This window comes from Aotus nancymaae, unplaced genomic scaffold (assembly GCF_030222135.1).
Source record: "Aotus nancymaae isolate 86718 unplaced genomic scaffold, 86718_ANA_hifiasm-v0.15.2.pri h1tg000046l, whole genome shotgun sequence".
Classification (NCBI taxonomy): Eukaryota; Metazoa; Chordata; class Mammalia; order Primates; family Aotidae; genus Aotus; species Aotus nancymaae.
In genome coordinates, this window is record NW_026988460.1 from 27,006,212 (window position 1) to 27,029,892 (window position 23,681).

Genomic DNA, 23,681 nt, shown 5'->3' on the forward strand with positions numbered 1-23,681 from the left:
CCCACAGGGAATGCTCTAGAGGGCTGTTCTTCGCCTATGATGATTCGCTGAACTGAACAGGGAGCAGAAACCCCAGAGCACGCTCCACGTGGGACCTGAGGCTGGGTAACGGCCTGACGCTGGACCCGAGCCCTTTGGAGCCTCTGTTTATCGACTATCAAAGGAGGGTGCGGAGGGTGCGTTGAGAAGAAGTGCAAATGGGAGGGAGTGTGAACTCAGTGCCTGTTAGCTGAGTCACTCAACCAAGTTGCATCGCTCCCACCCCGGGGCTTGGTACATGGACAGCGATGACTGGGAGAGGGTCCGGCCTCACAGGACTACAACAACCAAAGGGCTGTGGGTACAAGGGGGACAGGGCAGGTGTTCTGTGGGAGGCCTTGAAGGGGAAGGTGGAGCCCTGAAGCATGAGTCTGCAGAAGTAGCAATCATTCAATAAATACATGCTGATTTATTACAGGGATAAGATAGTTTCTTGGGGGATAAATTCAAGAGGAGTTGAGAATGTTTTATTCATTTACAATGTCCCTTTCCTGGAAGAGAGGATAGCAAGATTTAGGACAAACTAAAATCATCCCCTATTAAACAAACAAAAAAAATCACTCCCAAATAGTCCCAGGTAGGGGGACAGAATAAAAAAAAATTTATCTGCAATGATTCCTAATTGTTTTTGAATACAGAACCTTGGGAAGGGGTTTCTGATAGTTTCATGAGGAAGGCACAACTATCCAGGTACTGTTGGGGAAGGGTATAAGGTCCTATGCAAGCTGGTCCCTTAGCCCACAGATGTCAAGATGATGTCTACTGGCAGCTCCTCCAAACTTCTGGCTGTCACCTGCATTGTAACTGTGTCCAAGAGCAGCAGCCGGGCACGCACCAGGATGTCATGACCACCTCGGAACACACCTAGAAGGGAAGAGAGAGTACAGGTTTATAAGGCAGAAGGGACTGTACAGGTCAGGCTGAGGATGGCATTTGCAGCAACCCACAGGCAGCTCTGGTGTAGTGAAATGGGCAGGCGAGCTGGGCTGAAATTCCTGAGTGAGGGATTTCACTGTGCAAGTCACTGTCTCTCTGGCTTCAGCATCCTCAGCTACAAGTGGAGGGGATGATTATACCATATTTCAGGCTTCTGCCAAGTTCAAAAGGATGGATGGACATGTAAGGCTTGTATCTGATGTCACAGAGGCTCTCGCACCTTGGCTAAATCTTAAGAGCACAAATGAAGGGAACAACAGCCCCACCATGAGAAAACCGCAGGACAGGTGTCTGCAAGACCCAGGGGACTGGGTTGCTTCAATGTGGCCACAAACTGTCAGCTGTAAGCAGGGCACTGAAGCAGAGCCTCCTTTCCATTTTTTTTCTTGAGACAGAGTCTCACTCTGTTGGCCAGCTGGAGTGCAGTGGCTAGGTCTTGGCTCACCGCAACCTTCGCCTCCCGGGTTCAAGTGATTCTCCTGCCTCAGCCTCTCGAGTAGCTGGGATTACAGGCGCCCGCCACCACGCCTGGCTGATTTTTTTTAGTTTTAGTAGAGACGAGGTTTTACCATGTTAGCTAGGCTGGTCTTGAACTCCTGACCTCAGGTGATCCACCTGCCTCAGCCTCCCAAAGTGCTGGGATTACAGGAGTGAGCCACCCAGCCCAGAGCCCCTTTCAACCCTGTTTACATGTAAACAGCCAAAAAAAAACCTATCCCATTTCCTTTAGTTAACTGTTTTAGGTATGATAATTGTATTGCCCTTTAAAAAAGGGAAGGGGTCATTCTCTTAGAGAAATACACAGATACAGAAGGATTTACATACAAAATGCTATTTCTGGAATTTGCTAGTAAATAATCTGGGAAGGAGAATAAGTGTGGATACACTCAACCAACCCTGTAGAAAATCAGTCAAAGGATATGAAAACAATGATCAGAAAAGGAAATACAAATGCCTCAACATTTGAGAAGATATTTAATGGAAAACAGAAAAACTACACTATCATTTTCCATACAGACAGGCAAAGGTCATAAAGTGTGATAACACTGTGTTGTCCATAGTGTGGAAATTTGAAAAGTATAATTTATTAAGATGAGAAACACAAATCACTTCGACCTAGTGATGTCTTGGGAAATTTATCCTATAGATATTCTCAGTGCACATATGCAAAGTAAAGTGTGAGAGTGTGTGTGTATGTGTACACGATTATTTACTGTAACATCTGTAACAGCAAGAGATTGAAAACAAACTAAATGTTCATCAGTAGCTGCTGTTCCACAGAATATGTGGTGCATCCACACAATGGAATACTAAGCAGCTATTAATAAAAAAAAAAAGTGAGCTCTAAAGGCCGGGCGCAGTGGCTCATGCCTGTAATCCCAGCACTTTGGGAGGCCGAGGTGGGCGGATCACAAAGTCAGGAGTTTGAGACCAGCCTGACCAACATGGTGAAACCCTTTCTCTACAAAAAATACAAAAAAAAAAAAAAAATTCTGGAGATGGACGGTGGTCATAGTTTTACAACAGTGTGAATGTACCTGATGCGCTGAACCATACACTTAAAAATGGTTAAAATGGTGAATTTTATGTTATGTATATTTTACCACAATTAAAAGAAAAACAATGAGGAAGCTCTACATATTGACAGGGAAGATCTGTAAAATGCACTGTAAAGTGAAAAGCAAATTGCAGGACAATATATATACTATTTGTACATAAACATTTGAGTTAAAGGAAATATGTTTGTTAGCTTTTATACCATAAAATAACTGCAAGGTTATACAGGCACTGTTTGTAATAGGAACACTGGTCATTTCTTGGAAAGGAATCTAAATGGGTGGCAGCCAAGGTAGGAAGGAAACATTTCACTGCAGATTATTTAATACTTTGCCAATTTTAAATGCTATGAATTTTGACTCCCCATATTTACAATGGAGTCCTTAGCCCAGGATCCAGTGACATCCACACTATAAGCTACCCAGGTCCTCCCCACCTGGAAATGCCACTTACCAGCCAGGAGCAACGTGTGGGTGTTCTTGTTATCCGGCACTTTGTCTGACCTCTCACAAGGGTGCATTCCCAAGAACTTCACAATATTACCCACAGCCTCTGTAGAGAGAAATCCCAATACTGTTAAGCCATATATCTTGTCTGCCCTTTGTGCCACCACCACCACTCCCCCATATTCTGAAGGGCTTTGAAAGAAGTGGCATTTGACATATGTGCTCCAGACATGGCCCTAGATCCTTGGAGAGAAGAGGGATAAGCACTTCAACAGTAGCCAAAGATCTTGAACGGCAAGTAGGCCAGAGATGGCATTCCCAGGATTTTACCTTCAAGTGTCTTGATGGTAGATAAGGTGAACGTTTCCTCCTCCTCAAATTCATCCCCTACCTCATCCCAGGCTGCTTCGAAGTTCAGTTTCATGACCTTCTGAATGTGATCAGCTACGGTAACTTCTAGATCTTCCAGCTGGAGAGATGGAGGTAGAAATAAGGCACCCATCCACACACCTCTGGGCCTCTGCTCTGAACTCATCAACACATCCCTTCCTGCAACTCTTACTGCGGGTGCTTGCTCAGCGCTGAGGACTGCTAGACTCTGGAGACACAGAGCAACTTGACTAGATACCTATCCTTGAGGTGCCCACAGGCAAGTGGTATGCCTTCAACAGAAAACACCCTAATCCCAAGTACCAATCTACTAACTCATCCTAGAGCTGCCTGCTGTGAGATCACATCTCTTCTAAGCCTGCCTAGTGTCAGTGCTTCCAGGACCTGGCATCCAGGGAACTACATAGCATTCTCAGAGGTCTGCTTCCTATGCCTGTCACTCCTAGGGGCCAATGAGCTCCTAAGGAGCAGCAGCTGTTTCTAGTTCAGCAGAAACTAGCAGAAACCTCCTACCCCAGCTGTGTCCTCTGGATTTGACAGATCCCAAATCTCTATCTCCATTTCAGCTGTGTCCTCCCTGAATTTGACACACAATACTCCCACTGAGCCTACATGAAAGTTCCCCATTCATTCTCCCATCAGACTTTCAGAGGCCCTACTCTTGTGGATATTTACAGTGTATACAAATATGACTTAGATCCAGCTCGCTCTCTTTTTTTTTTTTGCTTGCATCTCTGGGTGGGTTCTAACAGACCCAGCTCTCTTAAGGAGCTCACTTGGTCTTAGAGCAGCTCCTGCCTCGGGGTCATTTCTGGCTCAAGGAAGGTCCATCCATCCTCAACTGTGATTCTAGGATGACACAATGGTGAATGTCAGTTGGACTCCACAGTAACTGTCACTCTAGTCAGGAGGAGCTCTAACAATCCCCAGCCACAGGCTGAGCACAATGGTCTACACTGAGATGGCCCTGAGCCACTGCCCCAAGGTCAGACCCCAGAAGGATCCTGTACTTAGTTCCATTGAGCTAAGATAGGAGAATTTAGAAGGATTATTCCAGTGCATGAACAGACTGCCCAGCACAGCAAACAGGTCCAATTTATCCAGAAAGCGTTTGACAAAAGGAATCAAAATGTCTTAAATTTTGACATTAGCCCTTTGACCAAATTATTCTCCTAGGAATCTATCCTAATAAGCTGAAATGCAGATAAAAATTTGTACCTAAAGGGATATTTAATGCAGCATTATAAACAGTAAAAACATGGAAACCCAAATGCCCAACATTAACGGAGAGAAAGAAAGGTCAATTGAGTTTTGATATAGTATATAACAGTATTTTAAACCCACTAAAAAATTGTGTTTATGAAGTATTTGTAACAACACTGGAAAATACACTATAGTTTTAAAATACCAAGGTCTATACTGCAAGAATGATTTCAATTATACCACTGCCCCCTAAAAATAACTCTAAGGATTATGAGTAATGTCTTCCTGTTGTTCATACTTTGTTTTGTATTTTGTTTTTGTATTTCCCAAGTTTTCTTTTTACACATGAATATGTATTTCCATTAGTTAAAAAAATTGTTTTAGGCCAGGTGCGGTGGCTCATGCCTGTAATTCCAGCACTTTGGGAGGCTGAGGTGTGTGGATCACCTGAGGTGAGCAGTTCGACACCAGCCTAGCCAACATGGTGAAACACCGTCTATACTAAAAATACAAGAAATTAGGTGTGGTGGCAGGCACCTGTGATCCCAGCTACTCGGGAGGCTAAGGCAAGAGAATAACTTGAACCCAGGAGGCAGAGGTTGCAGTGAGGCAAGATCGTGCCATTGCACTCCAGCCTGGGTAACGAGAGAAAGTTCATCTCAAAAAAAAAAAAAGAAAGAAAAAAAATTTAAAGAACTAAAAAAGCCGAAAACAGCAGGAAAAGGATTCCGGTCTGCACAGGCTCAGCACAAAACTGAGCCTCCTAACACCAGGCTCTTACCACATACTCATCCTCATAGCCTTCGTCATCAGTCTCCCCAGTGGTGGGATCACAGTCCTTGACAGTGAACTTCATCATGCAGCTGAATGTGCAGGCCACTATGGGGAAGAGAGGCTGGGTAGTTAGGATGTCCCCAACCTGCAGGGGATAAGCTCCTCCTGCAAGGGACGATCAGGAAGGGGTCACAGCTTGCTTTCTAGGCCCCTGCTATATAAGTAGTAGTAGCAACATGCCATCCAATCCGACAAAGCTGGACAGAGGGCACCACCTTGTAGGACAGAAAAGTCAAGTCGAGTTCTAGTGAGATCCTATCACTTAAAATTTTTTCTTTTAAAGAAGATCCTAGCACTTTGGGAGGCCGAGGTGGGTGGACCACCTGAGGTCAGGAGTTCAAGACCAGCCTGGCCATCATGGTGAAACCCCATCTTTGAAAAAAAAAAGACGACCACTTCGGACTGAGCTATTCTTCTTTTTGGGACTGAAATCAAGGAGCTGAAGCTCTAATAGAAGACAAATAGCTGGTACCCAACTACCCACCTCCTCCTGACCCCATGAGCTTCCATGAGGATAGGGTGGTATCTAGAGAGGGGCTCACCAGCTGTGGGGTCTTCTTTGGGCAGTGCCACCAGTGTGTAGCAGGTCCCAGGCTGGTTGTAGGGCAGGCTCTGGGCAGGCATGTAACAGAGCACCTCATAGGCCTCAGTGGGCTCCATCTGCATGGTGACATTCTCCAAGGTCTGGTCATTGAGTGTGTTTGTGCAGTCAAACTGAACATGGAAGAGAGGTGAGCTTAAACATTGCTCTAAGTCCGAGCCATGCTACAGAGGAAGAGCCAGGAGGTCCCATCACTCTTTTCTGTTGACCAAGTTGATTCCCATCCCAGTCCCCTGGTCCCAGGTTCCCTGTCTCCATCCTGACAATCAGGAGCCACAGAAGTCCTGGGTCAAGCAATATGAGAGACAGACCTGTTGGGGACAGATTCTGTCCTCAAGTTGGGCTCCTAACCAATGCAGTGTGGGGTGCCGTGATACTACAGGACCTGCCAGACCTGGGACCACTCCCTGGGCGCATGCCCCAGCAGGGCCTCAGCCACCTTGCTCACCTGAAACACCATGTGGTCGGTGAAGGTGTGTTTGGTGCAACGGATGACATACTCAGTCTCTGACTCGGTGAGGGCCACAGGCTCAGGCGAGGACTTGAAGAGGGGCCCAAGTCCCCGGAACTCTGGCACTGCCGCCAACTGCTCTGAAACCCACAGGCCACATTTACTCAGCTTCTTGATCGCCAGACCAACTTGTGATGGTTCCTAATAAATTCTCATGACCATTCTCAAGGTGTTCCACCCAATCTTAGATAGATATGTTTACCCAACTGGCTACTCATCATTTCCTAAATATATCCATGCATTTTCTCATCTCTCTGACTTTGCTCATGTGGTTCAATCCCCGACAAATACTCTCCCAATGTCCGTCCCATGAAAGATCTCAGAAGCAAAAAAACTGGTATGAGACCCCAAGATCCTAAACCTAATTGGAGATGCCCCCAGTTTTAGAAGCTTAGTAAGGATTTCCACCCCGTCCCCCAGCAAGGATTCTTAAAAGAAGGTGACAGTTAGGAAAATAAGATCAATTAGGAGAAAAAGATCAATACTGCTATGGCTACAAAATCAGACAAAAATAACAAACTGATCATATATATTTGTCAGTTACGACAAATGGCCAGTAAAGAGATATTTCAGAATTAGAGTGTTGCAGAAAACCCAAATTAGAATGGTCTGTGTCTGGTAAGACCTATCCCTACACCTTATGGCCAGATTCAAGCACTGGATTCAAGCACAGGCCCGTAGAACCCCACCCTGGCTCGTCCTGGCATTCCTTGCAGACTAAAGGGAACAACCCAAGTGAATGAGGCATCTGGAAGATGTGTGCACATGGTGTCCACCTATGATGGCTACAGCTGCCACTCCTGTACCTATTCTATGGCAGGATTCCTCACACTATGACCATGGATCACCTGTATCAGAATTACTAGGGGTTGGCGGTAGAGCTTGCTAAAAACTCAGGCTCCTGACTCTATCCCAAATTTACTCATCAGTATCTCTGGGTTCAGGATCAAGGAATTTGCATTTCTAAAATCTCAGATTATTCCGACATATACTGATATTTGAAGACCAGTACTGCTCTAAGATTTTCAACATGTCTTCCCAATTAATTGAACTCCATGAGAACAGGAATTGTGCTTTGAGGCCAAGGATCTGCTATTTTTCCCTATACTTAGAAGGTACTCAGGGCCGGGCACGGTAGCTCACACCTGTAACCTGAGCATTTTTGGAGGCCGAGTCAGGCGAATCATGAGGTCAGCAGTTTGAGACCAGACTGGCCAAAATGGTGAAACCCCATCTCTACTAAAAATATAAAAATTAGCTGGGCATGATGGCAGGCGCCTGTAATCCCAGTTACTCAGGAGGCTGAGGCAGGAGAATCGCTTGAACCCGGGAGGCGGAGGTTGCAGTGAGTCAAGATCACACCATTCCACTCCAGCCTGGGCCACGGTTTGAGACTATGTCTCAAAAAAAAAAAAAAAAAGAAAAGCAAAAAGGTACTCAATTGATGTTTCAGACATAGAGAAAGGTAGGACTTATTGTTATTATTTTGCTTTTTTCCTCCATAAAAAGCCTATGTGACTGCTTCAGGCCTCTGCAGCCTGAATACTGTATCTAATGAACATGTAGGCAATAAACAGTCCAGAACAATCCAGGCTAAATATTAAGAGGAACTTTTGGGCCACCATGACCATCAACCACCAGAGTGCTTTTCTATAGATCTTATTTTCTTGGGAGTCAGAGTTTTGGGCCTGATACTTACTACCTGGGGGATTCTGTTGCTAGGGTTTCAGACTCTTCATCAATAAAACTGATACAATTATCTTGATCACAGGATTGTTGTAAAGACAAATGAGGCAATAAATGTCAAGGTCTAGGAAAGTTCTTGGAACTCAACATGTGATCAGTAAATGTGAGGCTTTTGGATGATTGTTGAAAAATGGAATTGTTACCCTTTAAGAGGCTTAGGAGACTTCCTTGAAAGGTGTGGCAAAATAGTGACCCCAAGATGCCCGCAGGCTAATTTCCAGACTATGTTACCTCACATGGTAAAAGGGACTTTGTGGGTATGATTAAAGTAAGGGATCTTGAGCCACGGGGTTATCCTGGATTATCCAGGAGGGCCAGGAGTACGGCCTCTTCAAATCACTCTACTCTGACCTTCTGCCTTAGAAGGGCCCTTAAAGATGGCGGTAGGGGCCTTGAGTCAAGGATACGGGCCACCTCTAGTAGCTGGAAAAGGCAAGGGGGCAATTCTACCCTGGAGCCTCCTGAGGGAATTCAGCACTGCTAACAAATGAAACCCACTTTGGACTTCTGTCTGCAGAGCTTTAAGGTTATAAATGTGTTAAGCCACTAAGTTTGTGATAACGTGTTACAGCAACAACAGGAAACTGGGAAACTGATACAAATGAAAAGTTTCATGTTACAGTGATCCCAATTAGCTCAGTATCCGTGTTATATTGATAGAAGACATGAGTCTGAATGGAATGGGGAAGGGAGGATTTCATTTAATTCAACAATGATTGGGAGCCTACTGTGAGGAAGGCAGGCACTGGACTAAGTGCTGTAATAGACACAGAAAATAAAAGACACAACATGTGAAGAACTATTTAGCACAAAGAACTGTTTAAGAGACAACAGAAGAGCTAGGATGGAAGTGAGGACCCATGAAGGAAGAGGAGTCTATGCTAGTCCCTGAGTAGGAATTCAGTGGATAAAACAATCTGCAATTAGACACACAACCTCTCCCCTTAAAAAATGCAAGACCAGGCCGGGTGCGGTGGCTCACACTTGTAATCCCAGCATTTTGGGAGGCCGGGGTGGGTGGATCACAAGGTCAGCAGTTCGAGACCAGCCTAGCCAACATAGTGAAACCCCATCTCTACTAAAAATACAAAAATTAGCTGGACATGGTGGTGGGCACCTGTAATCCCAGCTACTAGAGAGGCTGAGGCAGGAGAATTGCTTGTGACAGAGCTAGACTCCATCTCAAAAAAAAAAAAAAAAAAAAAAAAATCTAAGACCAGAGGGTAGATGGATGCCTGAAGAAAACCTTACAGGACAATGTGGACAGAATACACGTGGAACCCAGCAAAAAGCATCAGTGTCTTTGAACCCCAGCTCTGCTCTCTTAGACATTCTGAACTGGCCTGGGCTCCAGGGACCTGAGCCCTCCAAACTGAGGCCCAGTGGCAGCACTGAGCCAGTTTGATCTGGATCTTAATTCCAGCCCCTCCTACCACTTTCTCTGAACTTGCAATTCCTCAGATATTAAAGGAACCTAACAATCACCACCTGAGGGTCAAACATGAGAGTAGGTCTAAAGCACCTTCAGGGCCCAGACCTCAGGAGAGACAGTTCTTACTCTTGATCCCCCTGAGGAAACCGAGTCCAGGTCCCAAGCCACCCCCAACCACTGTGACTCACCCTGGAAGATCTCCTGCCTGGTAGCTGCCACTTTCTCAGGCTGTTTGACTGCTGTGATGGGGGTGCTTTCTGCAGGAGCAAATACACATGGTGACCAACAGCTGCTGTCATGGGGCAGCGTAGTGTTGACCCCACTGCTGTTGCTCAGGAATTATAAATACCAACCCTCCTGACAGTGGGAAGCACAGGACATGTGAGAGAGCATACGTCTATGTGTATGTGTGTCTCTATTTTCTGAAGCCAGAGGTGGAAAGGATCATTTCCTCCTCCCAGCATAACTCCCACCTGTCCCAGTTAGGTTTAGTGCATTTGCAGCCAATGCAGACCCTCTGACAGAGGCCTGGCCTTGATGGCCTCTGGGAGGAGCATAAATGTTACCTGTTCTCTGCTCTGCCACAGGAGCAGTGGCCAGGGGCACAGACTTGAGGTCAAAAGGCTTTTCTGATGGTTCCAGAGTGTACTGCTGCAGAGCCCTCTCCAGACCAGGGATGGACACAGTCAGACCTACATGCCAGTAGAAGAGAGGTCACCATGCTCCTAGGCAGAGCAAAATGCACACCAGGGACCACCATGGAGGCCCTGGGGAAGTTACAAGCTCTAGGTGGTATGATCCTGAGAAAATAACTTAACTCTCTAAGCCTCTGCATTCTCACCCACATCCTCCTTTACAGGACAGATATGGGGAGTAAACATATATACAAAGTAAAAACAAACAAACAAAAAAACATATATACAAAGTGACTTGTAAAGGGTAAAGTACTGTAAAAATAAAAAAGTTTGTATCAATGATGAGCATTTCAATTCACTGGATAACTTCCACCCACGCTTGTGTGACCTGAATGACCCGGGACCTCCTGAGGTCACCGTGATGCCATGAGGTTGCCAGGCAAGTCCAGCAGATTTCCCCTGCCCAGGGAGTGATGAGAAGAACCACAGCGCCAGTAAGGTGCTGAGTCCAAGACAGCTAGGGAATGACTCACCATTTAGGATATAGCCTGCATTGAGGGCCTTCTGCTTCTGCTCCAGGACATTTAGATAGAAGGTGGCTCGGTCCCTCACTTCATTGTCATCATCCATCACACACCTGCAGCCAGGACACAAGGTGGTCCTGACTGAGGCCCAGCAGGGGTGGCAGGGGGGATCCTGCAGGGCTTCATCAGAGGCAAGTCCATGGGGGTAACAAGTAGACTAGTGGTGGCCCAGCCTGAGGGTGGAGGGAGTGAGGAGAGGCCACACTCACAAACATGAGAGTTCTTTCTGGGATGAGGAAATGTTTTAAACTTAGACTGTGGTGACGGTTCCATAACTCTGTGAATATACTTAAACCCATCAAACTACACATCTTAAATGGGTAAACTGTATGGTATGTGAATTATATCTCAATAGAGCTATTTTTCTAAAAAGGACAAAATAATTCAAGTTACCAATTGTCACATCTGGTTGGCGTGATTCACACGGCATTGTTTTTCATGCTTTTCTATGCTTTCTATTTTTTTTCTACAGTCAGTAGCTGTATAAGTTTTCTCTCCCTTTTCAATGAATCCTTAACTGGCCTGGAAACTACTGTTCTTTCAGTACTAGGGAACAATATAGATGAAGGCCTGGAGGCAGGACTGCACACATTTCTCTGAAGTCCAAACCTCTGCAGAGCAATGTGCTGGCCTCCTCTGAGTCCTCAAGGCTGACCAGCCCCTCAGGTAAGTCCTGACAGGAGGGTTGTGGCCACAAAGAGCAGGGACAGAGCTCCCTCCTTACTCTGGGGTCCATGGATATCCCAGGGGTAGTGGGTACCTTGAATTCATCCGAGATCTCTGACATGAAGGAGGAGATCTGCTTCATGAGGCGGTCAATGGTGCTCTCACTGCCTGTTTTAAGGAGGGTGGTGATGGCCAGCGTGGCAATGCTGCGGTTTGAATCTGTGACCAGGTTTTCCAGATCCAGATTGCAAGCTGTCACAGCGGATGGATGCTTCATGGCAACCTGTTTTGGGAAGACAGTGACAGAGAGGGCAGGACCTCAGTGCCGTCACTTCATTTGATGGTTTGGTCTAGTCAGATCATCTCACCATCCAGAAGAAAGTAACTGTGACCAGGGCTACATCTTTCCCAGCCAGGTCAGAGGCAACGACATACCTCCAGTTGGATTAGACAGCTTCTTCCAACCCTGTACTTGGACTCTTACCTTATTAAGGGTGCGAACAGCAGCATAACGGAGAGCAGCCTTGGGTGAGCTGCAGAAAAGCTGGAGCACTGTGGGGAGATGGATGCCACATGTCAAGTTGCCTTCACTCTGGGCAGCTGGGAAAACTGGGGGCAGCTGTTCTGACTCAAATCCTCTGCTCAGCTCATTTCCCTGCTGACACCGCCACCCCAATCCAAGACAGAGAGCTCTCCTCAACCTGGGCACCTAAGCCATGGACAGAGTTCATAATGTCTGTGAGCACCCAGGGGTTCCTGTGAGGCTGTTATTCACTGGGCATCTGCTGTGTGCCAGGTGCTGTGCTACACAGTGGACATGCCTCACTTCTATAGCTTGCAGCCCCACTTTACAGGTAAGGAGACTGAGGCACAAAGGGGAAAGCAAACGGACTTTAGGTTGGCAGCCAGTAAGTGGCAGAACCAGAATTAAATTCCAAGACTGCTGGCAACTGCAGCCTGAGCCCTTAACCTCTGTGAAGTAACATTCCACTCCTCTCTCCTATTGTGTCTACTGGAGCCAACAGAACTTCCCCCCTCAGCACTGAGTACTGCAGAACGAAGTCCTCTCTTAAATGAATGGTTGATTTCCTTTTACTACATGAGAGCCATTCGGGTACCTATCTCCCTTGCCCTGGCTGCCAGGAAGCTCAGAGCTAAATTTGGCACTCAGTCATAGGAGTGAAGATGACTACTGTTTTCTGGAATATCTATGTTCCTTTCTTCATAACTTGGCTCTTATTCTCTAACACTTAAAAAAAATTCTTTTTCTTAATGCTTTTTTTTTTTTTTTGAGATGGAGTTTGACTTGTTACCCAGGCTGGAGTGCAATGGCGCAATCTCGGGTCACCGCAACCTGCACCTTTCGGTTCAAGCAATTCTACTGCCTCAGCCTCCTGAGTAGCTGGGACTACCGGTGCGTGTGCCGCCATGCCCGGCTAATTTTTGTATTTTTAGTAGAGACAGGGTTTTACCATGTTGACCAGGATGGTCTCGATCTCTTGACCTCATGATCCACCCACCTCAGCCTCCCGAAGTGCTGGGATTATAGGCGTGAGCCGCCGTGCCTGGCCTCTTAATGTGTATTTTGAAGACCCTACTTTATTTACATCTTTCATTATTCTGGAAATATGGGGGATATAACAAGGATGAATGAAGGCTGGGCGCAGTGGCTCACGCCTGTAATCCCAGCACTTTGGGAGGCCAAGGCGGGCAGATCACCTGAAGTCAGGAGTTCAAGACCAGCCTGACCAGCATGGTGAAACCCTGTCTCTAAAAATAAATTAATAAAAAAAATAAAGCATGAATGAATACACAAATCAGTGTATGAATTCATTAGTTCTTCTTTCATTTTTTTTTTTGAGATGGAGTCTTGTTCTGTCACCTAGGCTGGAGTACAGTGGTACAATCTCGGCTCACTGCAACCTCTGCCTCCTAGGTTCAAGGGATTCTCCTGCCTCAGCCTCCTGAGTAGCCAGGATTACAGGCGTGCACACTACACTCAGCTAGTTTTTGTATTTTCAGTTGAGATGGGGTTTCACCATGTTGGTCAGGCTGGTCTCGAATTCCTGACCTCATGATCTGCCCACCTCAGCCTCCCAAAGTGCTGGGATTACAGGTGTTAGCTACCATGCCCAGCAGTTCTTTTTTCATTTCTAAGGAGGAGGGGAGACTTCTCTCTCCAAACGTGAACTCCATCTGTCTGCCTGACCAAGTTTATACTGTTATAGTCAAGAATAAGAAAAACAGGAGGCCCAATCATTTCTCAAAACCTGCAAATCTAACTCTCCCACCACATCTTTGCTTTCCAGGGACCTGTTCTAAAACACACCCCACTTCTCTTCCACTCTGAATCTAGGTTTCTCACCCTGAGCGCCTCTCCTTTCCTAGCCTCTCAACATACCCACTTTCCAGTATCAACCACTTTGCATCTCTTCACAGGCTTTCTCCTCCCTGACAGGGGGATTCCCACACCTTGTGCAGGGTGCTGCACAGAGAAGACTCCATGACTCAAGGCTGCTAGACTCCCCTTAATAACAGCAAACAATGGCTGGGCATGGTGGCTCACGCCTGTAACCCCAGCACTTTGGGAGGCCGAGGCAGGTGGATCACAAGGTCATGGGTTCGAGACCAGCCTGGCCAATATGGTGAAACCCCATCTCTACTAAAAATATACAATTTAGCTGGGCATGGTGGTGGGCACCTGTAATGCCAGCTACTCAGGAAGCTGAGGCAGGAGAATCGCTTGAAACCAAGATGCAGAAGTTGAAGTGAACCAAGATCACACCACTGCACTCCAGCCTGGGCAATAGAGCGAGACTCCATCTCAAAAAAAACAAAAACAAAAACAAAAAAAAACAGCAAACAAACATGTTGGCTTCTAAGCAATTTGTCTAGATCCCACATTTTCCGTCTATAAACCCCTATGTAATGGGCATGTCCTATCATCCACATCTGAGAAAAAAGAAAGGGAGACATGGAGAGGATGGGTGGCCTTGCCAGGCTCACCCAGTTGGTAAGGGGCAGAGCCAGGGCTCTAACACAGGCTGCCCTGCTCCACTGCTGTAGCCAGAGGCTCAGAATGACCCTCTATACTGTCCTCTCCTTCACCTGGAAAAGCTCAGCTCCAGTTCACAGGCACCAGTTTCATAGATCCTGAGTTCCTCCACCAGGCCTCCTCCTGTGGCCAGCCAACCCGACAGGCTCCAGAGTGGACCCAAGCCTTACCTCAGCCTCTTCAGTGGTCTGACAGCCCACCCCCAAAATGTGACACACATGGGGCTCCAGCATAGTGTCTGGGCAGGTGCTTCCTAGGTATGGACTCCTTAACACCAGTCTGTGGCCTATTTGAGAGCATTTTCTTTCTTTCCCCCAGCCCCTGACCCAGGCCTAGTTCCTGGCAAGCATAAACGTGAGGCTGGCGGAAGGAATGCCCAGTGACCTGACACAGCTGGGGCCAGCTCTTTGGCACTGCAGCCTGGCAGATTGACGATGGCCGAGGCGGCTTCATACACCACCATCTCGTGCTTGTTGCGCAAGCAGCTCTGGATGAAATCAAACAGTGGGCTGTCACGGCTACAAAAGAACACAGGGTGACAAGTAAAGGTTGCGGGTGGCCCAGCATGGTAGGGTGAGTGAGGCATCATCTAGCTGGTGAGAGACGAGAGCCGTTACCTGCCATCCTTCTCTTCCAGCTGCTTGCTGGCCACCCGGATCATCATGCAGTAGGCAAAGGGAGACTTAAGGCCGTGCCGGGTGACCTTGCTGATCATCTTATTGACAGCCAAGCGGTCATTCTTACGCACGTGGTACAGGAGCCCTAGTGCATGGTACTATAGGACAGGAGACAGTAACAGAGTACAGATGTATGACTTTTGGGTATACCGGCCATGTGGCCCTGGGCAGGCCCTTCAGCCTTCTCATTTCTAAGAGGAGCACGGTAGCAGCCAGCACACAGAGTGGCTGTGACAACTGCCCCAGGTACTCTATGTATACAGCCCTCCATACAATGCTTCACAAACCACAGGAGTGTATCTGTGGTTCTTGTTCCCACCCCCACTTCGGCAAGAGCCCTAACAGGCAGCATAAATACAAGTACGGAAAGGGACAACAAACAGTACAAAGATGAAAGCAATGTGAGACACCTGGTGCTTTCACTAGGAGAGACAGAAGGCGGCAGCCAGACCTTGAGCATGGTCATGTTTGTAAGTCACTGTGTGGGACATCTTAGCTATGAAATCTTGCATTCCCCACAACAACCCTGCAGGTAGACAGTTTTATCTCTGCTGACTTGCCTGAAGACTCCCTGGCTCGAACTGACAAAGCTAGGTCTGGAGGGCCAAAAGTCCAGCGACTCCCTTTCTAGGGATGTGAGGTCTCATAGTTATTTCCTGTCCTCAATACTCTTTTCTGTTTCCTAAAGGAGCGGCATTTGAGAGCAAAGATATGGCAGCTGTGCATGCCTTCTACGTGGGAAGCTTATCCGGCCTTCAGAAGTGTTTTGAGGGGCCACAGCTGGCCCTGAAGACAAGAATCACGCAAAGGATTAGAAGGCACATGAGAGATGAAGAGAATATATAAACACACAGGGAGTGCTGACAGGCAGGCCCCAGATGGGTCACATGTTACACACATGATCTCAGTTCATCCTTGCTGCTTTGTGAGGCAGTAACCATTCACATTTTACAGACAAGGAAACCAGGACTCAGAGAAATAAAAGGAAAGCCTGGCCTAGGTCACTGAGGAACCGTAAAGTAGATGGAAGCCTCACCAAGGTAATTCCACACATCGTAACAAAGCCAGGTTGGCAAAGGCCTAAATTTAGGCAGCCCTCTGCCTGCTGTGGCCAAGTTTGCCACATCATATCCTCTAAAACAATATTCAGCTGGTTATCAAAACACTTCAATATTTCAGCACGAGCTGGTAACCAGTCTCTAACTCAAGCCCTGCAAGTGGTACCCTGAATTGTCTAACCCAAGACCTCCCACTTCTTCCCATGAATCAATGACAAAAGGATTAAAGCCTGCTATAGCCAGGAGTCACCAAGGATCTCGGTGGCAAGTGTCCATGCCAACTGGCCAGGGCCTTACCACCTGCCTGAGCATTTTAAACATCACTCCCTTGCTCACATCTCACCTGGACCATGATGTTATTACTGGATGCCGCCTCCTGAGCCTCATTCCCCCAGCGCTTGACCACGTCAAAGCTGCACTTCAGCAGGTGCTGTGGGCAACAGGGTACATTACGGGGCAGGTAGGAAGTGTCCCCATCACATCTTCTGGGCCCAATTCTGGTCTTCCCTCAGACACAGCTCAGGGGCTCACCACTGTCCTAGTCCTCGGAGACCATGGACAAACTCAGGATGCTCCCACCGTCACTGTGCCTACCCAAGGCATGGGTCAAGGCCATCCACCCACACCCCTCTTCAATCACCCCACAGGTCCTCAGCTGTCTTCACTGAGGAGAGTGGGACTCTCAGGCTTGCAGATACAGAAATATATTCTTTTGGCCAGGTGTGGTGGCTCACGCTTGTAATCCCAGCAATTTGGCAGGCTAAGGCAGGTGAATCACTTGAAGTCAGGAGTTCAAGACCAGCCTGGACAACATGTGGAAATCCCATCTCTACCAAAAATACAAAAATTAGCCGACTGTGGTGGTGCACACCTGCAATCCCAGCTACTCAGGCGGCTGAGGCATACAAATCGTTGAGCCAGGGAGGCAGAGGTTGCAGTGAGCCAAGATCGTGCCACGGCACTCCAGTCTAGGTGACAGAGTGAGACTCTGTCTCAAAAAAAAAAAAAAGAGAGGCTGGGTGTAGTGGCTCACCCCTGTAATCCCAGCATTTTCGGAGGCCAAGGCGGGTGGATCACAAGGTCAGGAGTTCAAGACCAGCCATCTCTACTAAAAACACAAAAATTAGCCAGGGGCAGTGGCAGGTGCCTATAATCCCAGCTACTTGGGAGGCTGAGGCAGGAGAACCACTTGAACCCAGGTGGCAGAAGTTGCAGTATGCTGAGATCGCGCCACTGCACTCCAGCCTGGATGACAGAGTGAGACTCTGTTTCCCAAAAGAAATAAATAAATATTTTCTTTTTCCTACTAGAATGTGACTCTGGTATTTTCTTCAATTTTCTACTCCACCCCTAGCAGGACTCAGCAGCAGCTACACACCAAGGAAGACACGAGAGCAGAGCTGGAGACACTGGGCACCTTGTCCACAATGGCCTGTTTCATGTAGCGCTCAATAGCCTGCAGCATGGTGCTCTGCGGGGACAAGGAGCAGGGTGAAGGAGACCCAGTCAGTCTTTGACAAGTCTCAGGAGTGCAGGAATGGGGGCAGGGAGGAGTATGAGATGGAAATAAGTGTCTCGTGCTCCTGCACACCACCCCACCCCCACCCCACATCACGTGGATCAGTGAGATACGGGACAACCCAAAGCAAGCAAACGTTGAGGCCAAGAGCCTCAATGGAGAGGCCAGGAAGCAGGGAGGGACTGGCATGACTCACGTCGGTGATCTGGCAGAGGGCTCGCACGGCCGGGCCCCGGTAGTTGTCTTCTTTCCCAGTCATGTCTTTTGTTAGGCTGCGGGGAAGAAGGCATTGTCACCACGCAGAGAGCCTGGGCCTGCTCACTCCTCTCCAGCTCCCATCACCACCCTTGCCCAAAGTACTACACGAGCCTCCTAACCAGTGCTCTCCCTTTATTCTTGCCCCTCCAAGCCTAACTCCACACAGCTGCTGGAGGGAGTTTGGTAAAACTCAAAACCAAACAGGTCATCCCCCTGCTTTTGCTAAAAAGTTTCCATAGCTTCCTACTGCCAGTGGCCTGAATGTAACTCCTTGACCTTCCCCAACTGGCCATGTTCACTCCTCTCCAGGCTTTGCACGTGCTGTTTCCTCAGCCTGTAGCACTCCTCACCCCTCACCTCCACTCTATCCTGTTCTTTTTTTTTTTTTTTTTTGAGAGGAAGTCTCGCTGTGACTCAGACTGGAGTGTGCGGTCTCAGCTCATTGCAACCGCTGCCTCCCGTGTTCAAGCTCTCCTGCCTCAGCCTCACAAGTAGCTGGAATTACAGGTATGTGCCACCGTGCCAGCCTAATTTTTGTATTTTTAGTAGAAACAGGGTTTCACCATGTTGGCCAGGCTGGTCTTGAATTCCTGACCTCATGATCCACCCGCCTCAGCCTCCCAAAGTGTTGGGATTACAGGCGTGAGCCACTGCACCTGGACATTTCTTTTTTATTTTTTTTTGAGATGGAGTCATGCTCTATTGCCCAAGCTGGAGTGCAGTGGCACGATCTCAGCTCACTGCAACCTCCACCTCCCCAGTTCAAGTAATTCTCCTGCCTCAGCCTCCCAAGTAGCTGGGATTACAGGCACATGCCAACACACCCAGTTAATTTTTGTATTTTTAATAGAGATGGGGTTTCACCATGTTGGCCAAGCTGGTCTCAAACTCCTAACCTCAGGTGATCTGCCCGTCTCGGCCTCCCAAAGTGCTGGGATTACAGGTGTGAGCCACCGCGTCCAGCCTGTCCTACTGTTTCTTACTCCTCCTTCAGGACTCCACTCAGATCATTCCTCTAGGAAGACTTTCCCAATCCAAATCAAGCTGGATGCTCTTCTGGTCTGCTCTCATAGCCCATCATACTTCCATGATAAACCATATTACACCCTACCTTAATGACCTAATGCCTGGTTATTTCTCTGTAAATTCTGGGGCTGAAGAGACCATGTCTATCTTTTTTGCTGCTACATCCCCAGAGCTACATAGAGGGACTGACAGGCAGGAGACTCACTTGAACCCGGGAGATGGAGGTTGCAGTGAGCCAAGATAGTGCCACTGCACTCCAGCGTGGTGACAGAGCAAGGCTCCGTCTCAAAAAAAAAAAAAAAAAGAAAAAAGAAAATATTTGGGAAAAGAAAAAAGAAAATATTTGGGAAAGTTCTAGGCTGGTCTGGCTGACTAAGAGAAATCAAGGAAAGGAAGAGTTTGTGTCCAAGTCAAAGCCAGAGAATTAAAATGGAAACAGCACACCTGGAGGCTGCCATGGAGTGGGCAGCAGTCACTGAAGGATAAGGGAGACAGAAAAGGAAAAGGCAGCTGGCAACATGCAACCAAAAGTCTCACTGTCTGGTACACACAAGAAAAAATGGTCTGTCAATGGAACCTATCAGAGGAGCCACCCACAACCCCATGACTTGCCTTCTGGTGACAATGATGACATCCTCTGCGATGCAAGACATCTCCTTGATGGTCAAGTAGCACATTCGACGGAGTGTGGGCTGGGAGATAGGTGGGAAAAGCCTATCAGCCCTGGCTTACTGAGGGCCAGAGTTGGGAGAGGAAATCTCCTATATACACAAAGGCAGTCCACACTGACTGCTGGGGCCAGCTCCCCTTGGCCCCCCATCACCTTGTCACAGCTGCCACCTCTCAAAAAAAAGCTGGGTCGGGGCACTTACATCATTGGACTGAAAGAGCTTGGTCATGGCAAAGAAAGCCTCGGTCACTTCCGTGGTCCCCAGGTGCTCCCCCTGTGTTAATCAAGAAAGAAGTCTCAGCTTGGGACAGAGTCGTCAGACAGCTCTTCCTACAGGATCAGCCCACACCAGATCCTCAGACCCTAAAGAGGCTCAAAGGCAACACACGAGACTTGGATGCTGAGGGGACCCAGAGCTGTGCTGTTGTCTACAACCATACAGAGGCCGTCCAATAGCCTAAGAGTGATCATGATTTGTCCACTCCCCTCCAATCCCCCAGCACCATTCTCCCTACCTCCAAGCCTCACCCTGTTACCTGGTTTATGAGATAAAGAATCTTGGTGAGGATGTGGGCACATTTCCGAGGGTTGATGGGAGTTTCATTAAATACACGGGCCTAAGAAGAAGTAACCAAGGATGTTATCGTCCAGCCTAGTTCATTTCCCTTCAAGTATATTCAATGTCTGAGAAATCTCAGGGTAAATAGACTTGTCTAAACAGGGCTTTCTGGGTATGTAACAAGCTTCTTTTCATAAGGAGTTTTTCTTTTTTTTTTTTAACTCAACTAGTAATTATTCTTAGACTGTTGTGTAAATATTAGTTAGGGATGTGCTAACATACCAATTAGCAGATACTTAGCAAATATCTGCTAACTGGAAAGAGAAGCAATGAATGACAACAATAAAGAAGTAAGCGGCTGGGCACAGTGGCTCACGCCTGTGATCCTTGCATTCTGAGACGCTAAGGCAGGTGGATCACCTGAGGTCAAGAGTTTGAGACCAGCCTGGCCAACATGGTGAAACCCCGTCTCTACTCAAAGCACAAAAATTAGCCAGGTGTGGTGGTGGGTGCATGTAATCTCAGCTACTCAAGAGGCTGAGGCAGAATTGCTGGAACCCGGTAGGCGGAGGTTGCAGTAAACCGAGAACGTGCCATTGCACTTCAGCCTGGGCCGACAACAGGGAGACTCTGTCTCAAAAAAAAAAAAGAAAAGAAAAGAAAAGAAGTAAGCATAACTAATTGTCTCCAGGAACAAAGGTTTCCTGTCTTCCAGGCACAAGTTTTCTCCCGTTTTGCTCTTTAAAACAATACTTTGAATGTGTTGGTATTTCAGTTGCACTGATGGTGAATATTTATGATGGAAGCTAGACGGAAGCAAACGTCACTTGCCTCCTGGAGTACCGCACTCTTCTCAAGGTGCTGGAATGGGTTGGAGCCTCCACCTACAGTCAAGAACAATGGAGAAGGCAGGTTGTGATTTGGAACTTCGAAACTCTCCCAAACAAAGATAAAGGGAAGATGTCCCTTCCTAGTAAATTTAGTAAAGTTCAAATTCATCAGCAATGGCAATCAAGGCTCTATCATCTGTCTAGGGATTCTACTAGTCTCCTGCAATCAGATGGGCTCCATTCCACCTCAAACCACTCACAATCTCCCAACAGCCCTGGTACAGTCTTATGCTTCTCATGGTGCCATGTCTTGCGTTCATTTATATAACTCGTAATTAACTAAGTCCCTATGTGCCAGGGACCACCATCTTCCTGTAACCAGTTCCTTCATAGCAGACGTCACGTTTGCAAATAATTTTAATTACAGACGTCACATTTGCAAATAATGAGATTATCTGGTTGATGTCCATCTCCTCCACCGTGTGTGTGACCATTCTTTTTTTTTTTTTTTTCTTTTTGAGACGGAGTTGCGCTCTTGTTACCCAGGCTGGAGTGCAATGGCGCGATCTCGGCTCACCGCAACCTCCGCCTCCCGGGTTCAGGCAATTCTCCTGCCTCAACCTCCTGAGTAGCTGGGATTACAGGCACGCGCCACCGTGCCCAGCTAATTTTTTGTATTTTTAGTAGAGACGGGGTTTCACCATGTTGACCAGGACGGTCTCGAGCTCTTGACCTCGTGATCCACCCGCCTCGGCCTCCCAAAGGTGTGTGACCATTCTAATATTCCCAGATCAGTCACTGAGTGTCCTACTTGCTCTGTTGCAGTATCCAGGACACCGTACGGTGCCTGGCATACAGTAACCACTCAACATACTTTGCTGAATAAATGAATGATGGGGTCAGAGTTCCCAGCCACAGGACACTGGCTCCGCAAATTACACCCGTTTGGCCAGCACCAACATAGCCCCGGCGAACCTCAAGAGGTTGGACGAAGAAAGTAACAAGAGACCATTCGGCCCGGTACCCTCCTTTGACAAATGGGCAAACTGAGGCCTAAAGAGGGGCGTGACGCGCCCAAGGTCACTCAGAAAATTGCAGTCCGAGCTTACGAGCGTGAGACAGCCGAGCATGCTCCAGCTCTCCGAGGCCTGCCACTGACTAGCTGCGGACCCTGGCTCAAGCCCCTGCTCCTCACTGGGCCTCAGAATCCGCGTCAGGGCAGAGGCCCCGAAGGAAGGCTCGGCGAGTGGGGGGTCCGGCCTCCCCCCAGGCCCAGGCCTGGCCCTCTCACCTGACTCCTCGTCCTTCTTGTCGAATTTCTTCAACATAGTGGAGCCGGTGGGACGCAACGCAGCAACGCAATGCTCGACCAGCGCGTCAACGAGCAGCGGTGCGACGATGGTTCCACAGGGACCACTTCCGGACTTCGACCGGCCACGTCGTCCTGCGCTCTGCGCCGGCGCACTCCGCGCTCTGCGCCTGCGCTTATTCCGGCCCCAGCAGCCTGTCTGTCTCCGCCGGAGAAGGAGTGAGGAAAGCAGGAGGGAGGGGCGGGGGCCTAAGTAGGAGGGGCGAGGGCTAGGTGCTGGGATTACTGACTAGTGTAACTGCGCCGTACGTCTCTTTTCGTGTACTAAGGGAGGAGAAGAAGCCCCTGCCTCGTTGTGTTGTGGCATCAGACTTTGTGGCTTTCGCGTGTGAGGTTGGTGGCACACACTGGCCCGCAGTAAACACCCAGTTGATGTGACCGGTCTATTACTGTTATTGCCACCTTCCGAGGGAGACTTGCCAGCCGCTCCTCGCTGTCAGTTTCTTTCCCCCGCCTGATTTCCTCCCTAGCTCGAATTGCCATTTAACACGCTTTATTTTTACTTTCTGAAATTTATTTAATTAATTTATTTATTTACTTATTTACTGAAACAGGGTCTTGTTCTGCTGCCCAGGCTGTAGTGCAGTTGCGCGATCTCGGCTCACTGCAGCCTATACCTGCCGGGCCACCGCACCAGGCCACTTCCTTGCTGTTTTTTTTTTTTTTTAAGACAGGGTTTCACCATGTTGGTCAGGCTGGTCTTGAACTCCCGACCTCAGGTGATCCGCCCGCCTTGGCCTCCAAAGTGCTTGGATTACAGGCGTGAGCCACCACGCCCGGCTGCTGTTTTTTGTTGTTGTTGTTTGTTTGTTTTGTCTTTTATTCACTGTAGTGGATAATGTTGTCACATAGTAGTTGCTCAGTGAGTTCTCGTTGAGTGAATGCATGAAATTGCGCTTTTATCGTAACCGCCGGGCCCTAGCTCATCCGCTTCTGATGCAAATTGTCTTGTATGTTATCAAGTTTAAGGGATCTAACTAAACAGCAAGGAACTTCAACGTTGTTTTATAAATACTTAGGATAATTATGGAGTGCCAACTAGATGTGCTGCCTACACGGAGAGGTGGGGGGCGCGTGGAA

The 23,681-nt window shown here is 48.0% G+C and overlaps 1 protein-coding gene across 1 annotated transcript; it reads right to left on the minus strand.

Annotated features, from left to right (window-relative positions):
• Positions 1-428: 428 nt before the first annotated feature.
• LOC135268894 (coatomer subunit gamma-1-like) lies at positions 429-22,849 on the minus strand. The gene is made up of 22 exons (XM_064362144.1): positions 22,524-22,849; positions 21,234-21,286; positions 20,380-20,460; positions 20,046-20,117; positions 19,786-19,865; positions 18,086-18,161; positions 17,749-17,841; positions 16,714-16,800; positions 15,253-15,410; positions 15,020-15,153; positions 12,065-12,132; positions 11,675-11,863; positions 11,524-11,587; positions 10,864-10,995; positions 10,262-10,387; positions 9,884-9,952; positions 6,455-6,597; positions 5,948-6,119; positions 5,353-5,450; positions 3,309-3,447; positions 2,986-3,084; positions 429-903 (listed from the first exon to the last, which is right to left on the minus strand). Exons 1-22 carry the CDS (start codon positions 22,558-22,560, stop codon positions 773-775), a joined length of 2,301 nt encoding a protein of 766 aa, XP_064218214.1. The 5' UTR covers positions 22,561-22,849; the 3' UTR covers positions 429-772.
• Positions 22,850-23,681: the final 832 nt, after the last annotated feature.

Bases quoted from the DNA above. Each gene is read 5' to 3' on its own strand.
- LOC135268894 (XM_064362144.1), bottom strand. From the start codon at position 22,560: ATGTTGAAGAAATTCGACAAGAAGGACGAGGAGTCAG. The intron at 19,866-20,045 runs GTAAGTGCCCCG...CCTATCTCCCAG, and splicing joins AGCTCTTTCAGTCCAATGAT to CCCACACTCCGTCGAATGTG. The intron at 16,801-17,748 runs GTGTGTAGCTGC...TGTTGCCCACAG, and splicing joins CTGCTCTCGTGTCTTCCTTG to CACCTGCTGAAGTGCAGCTT.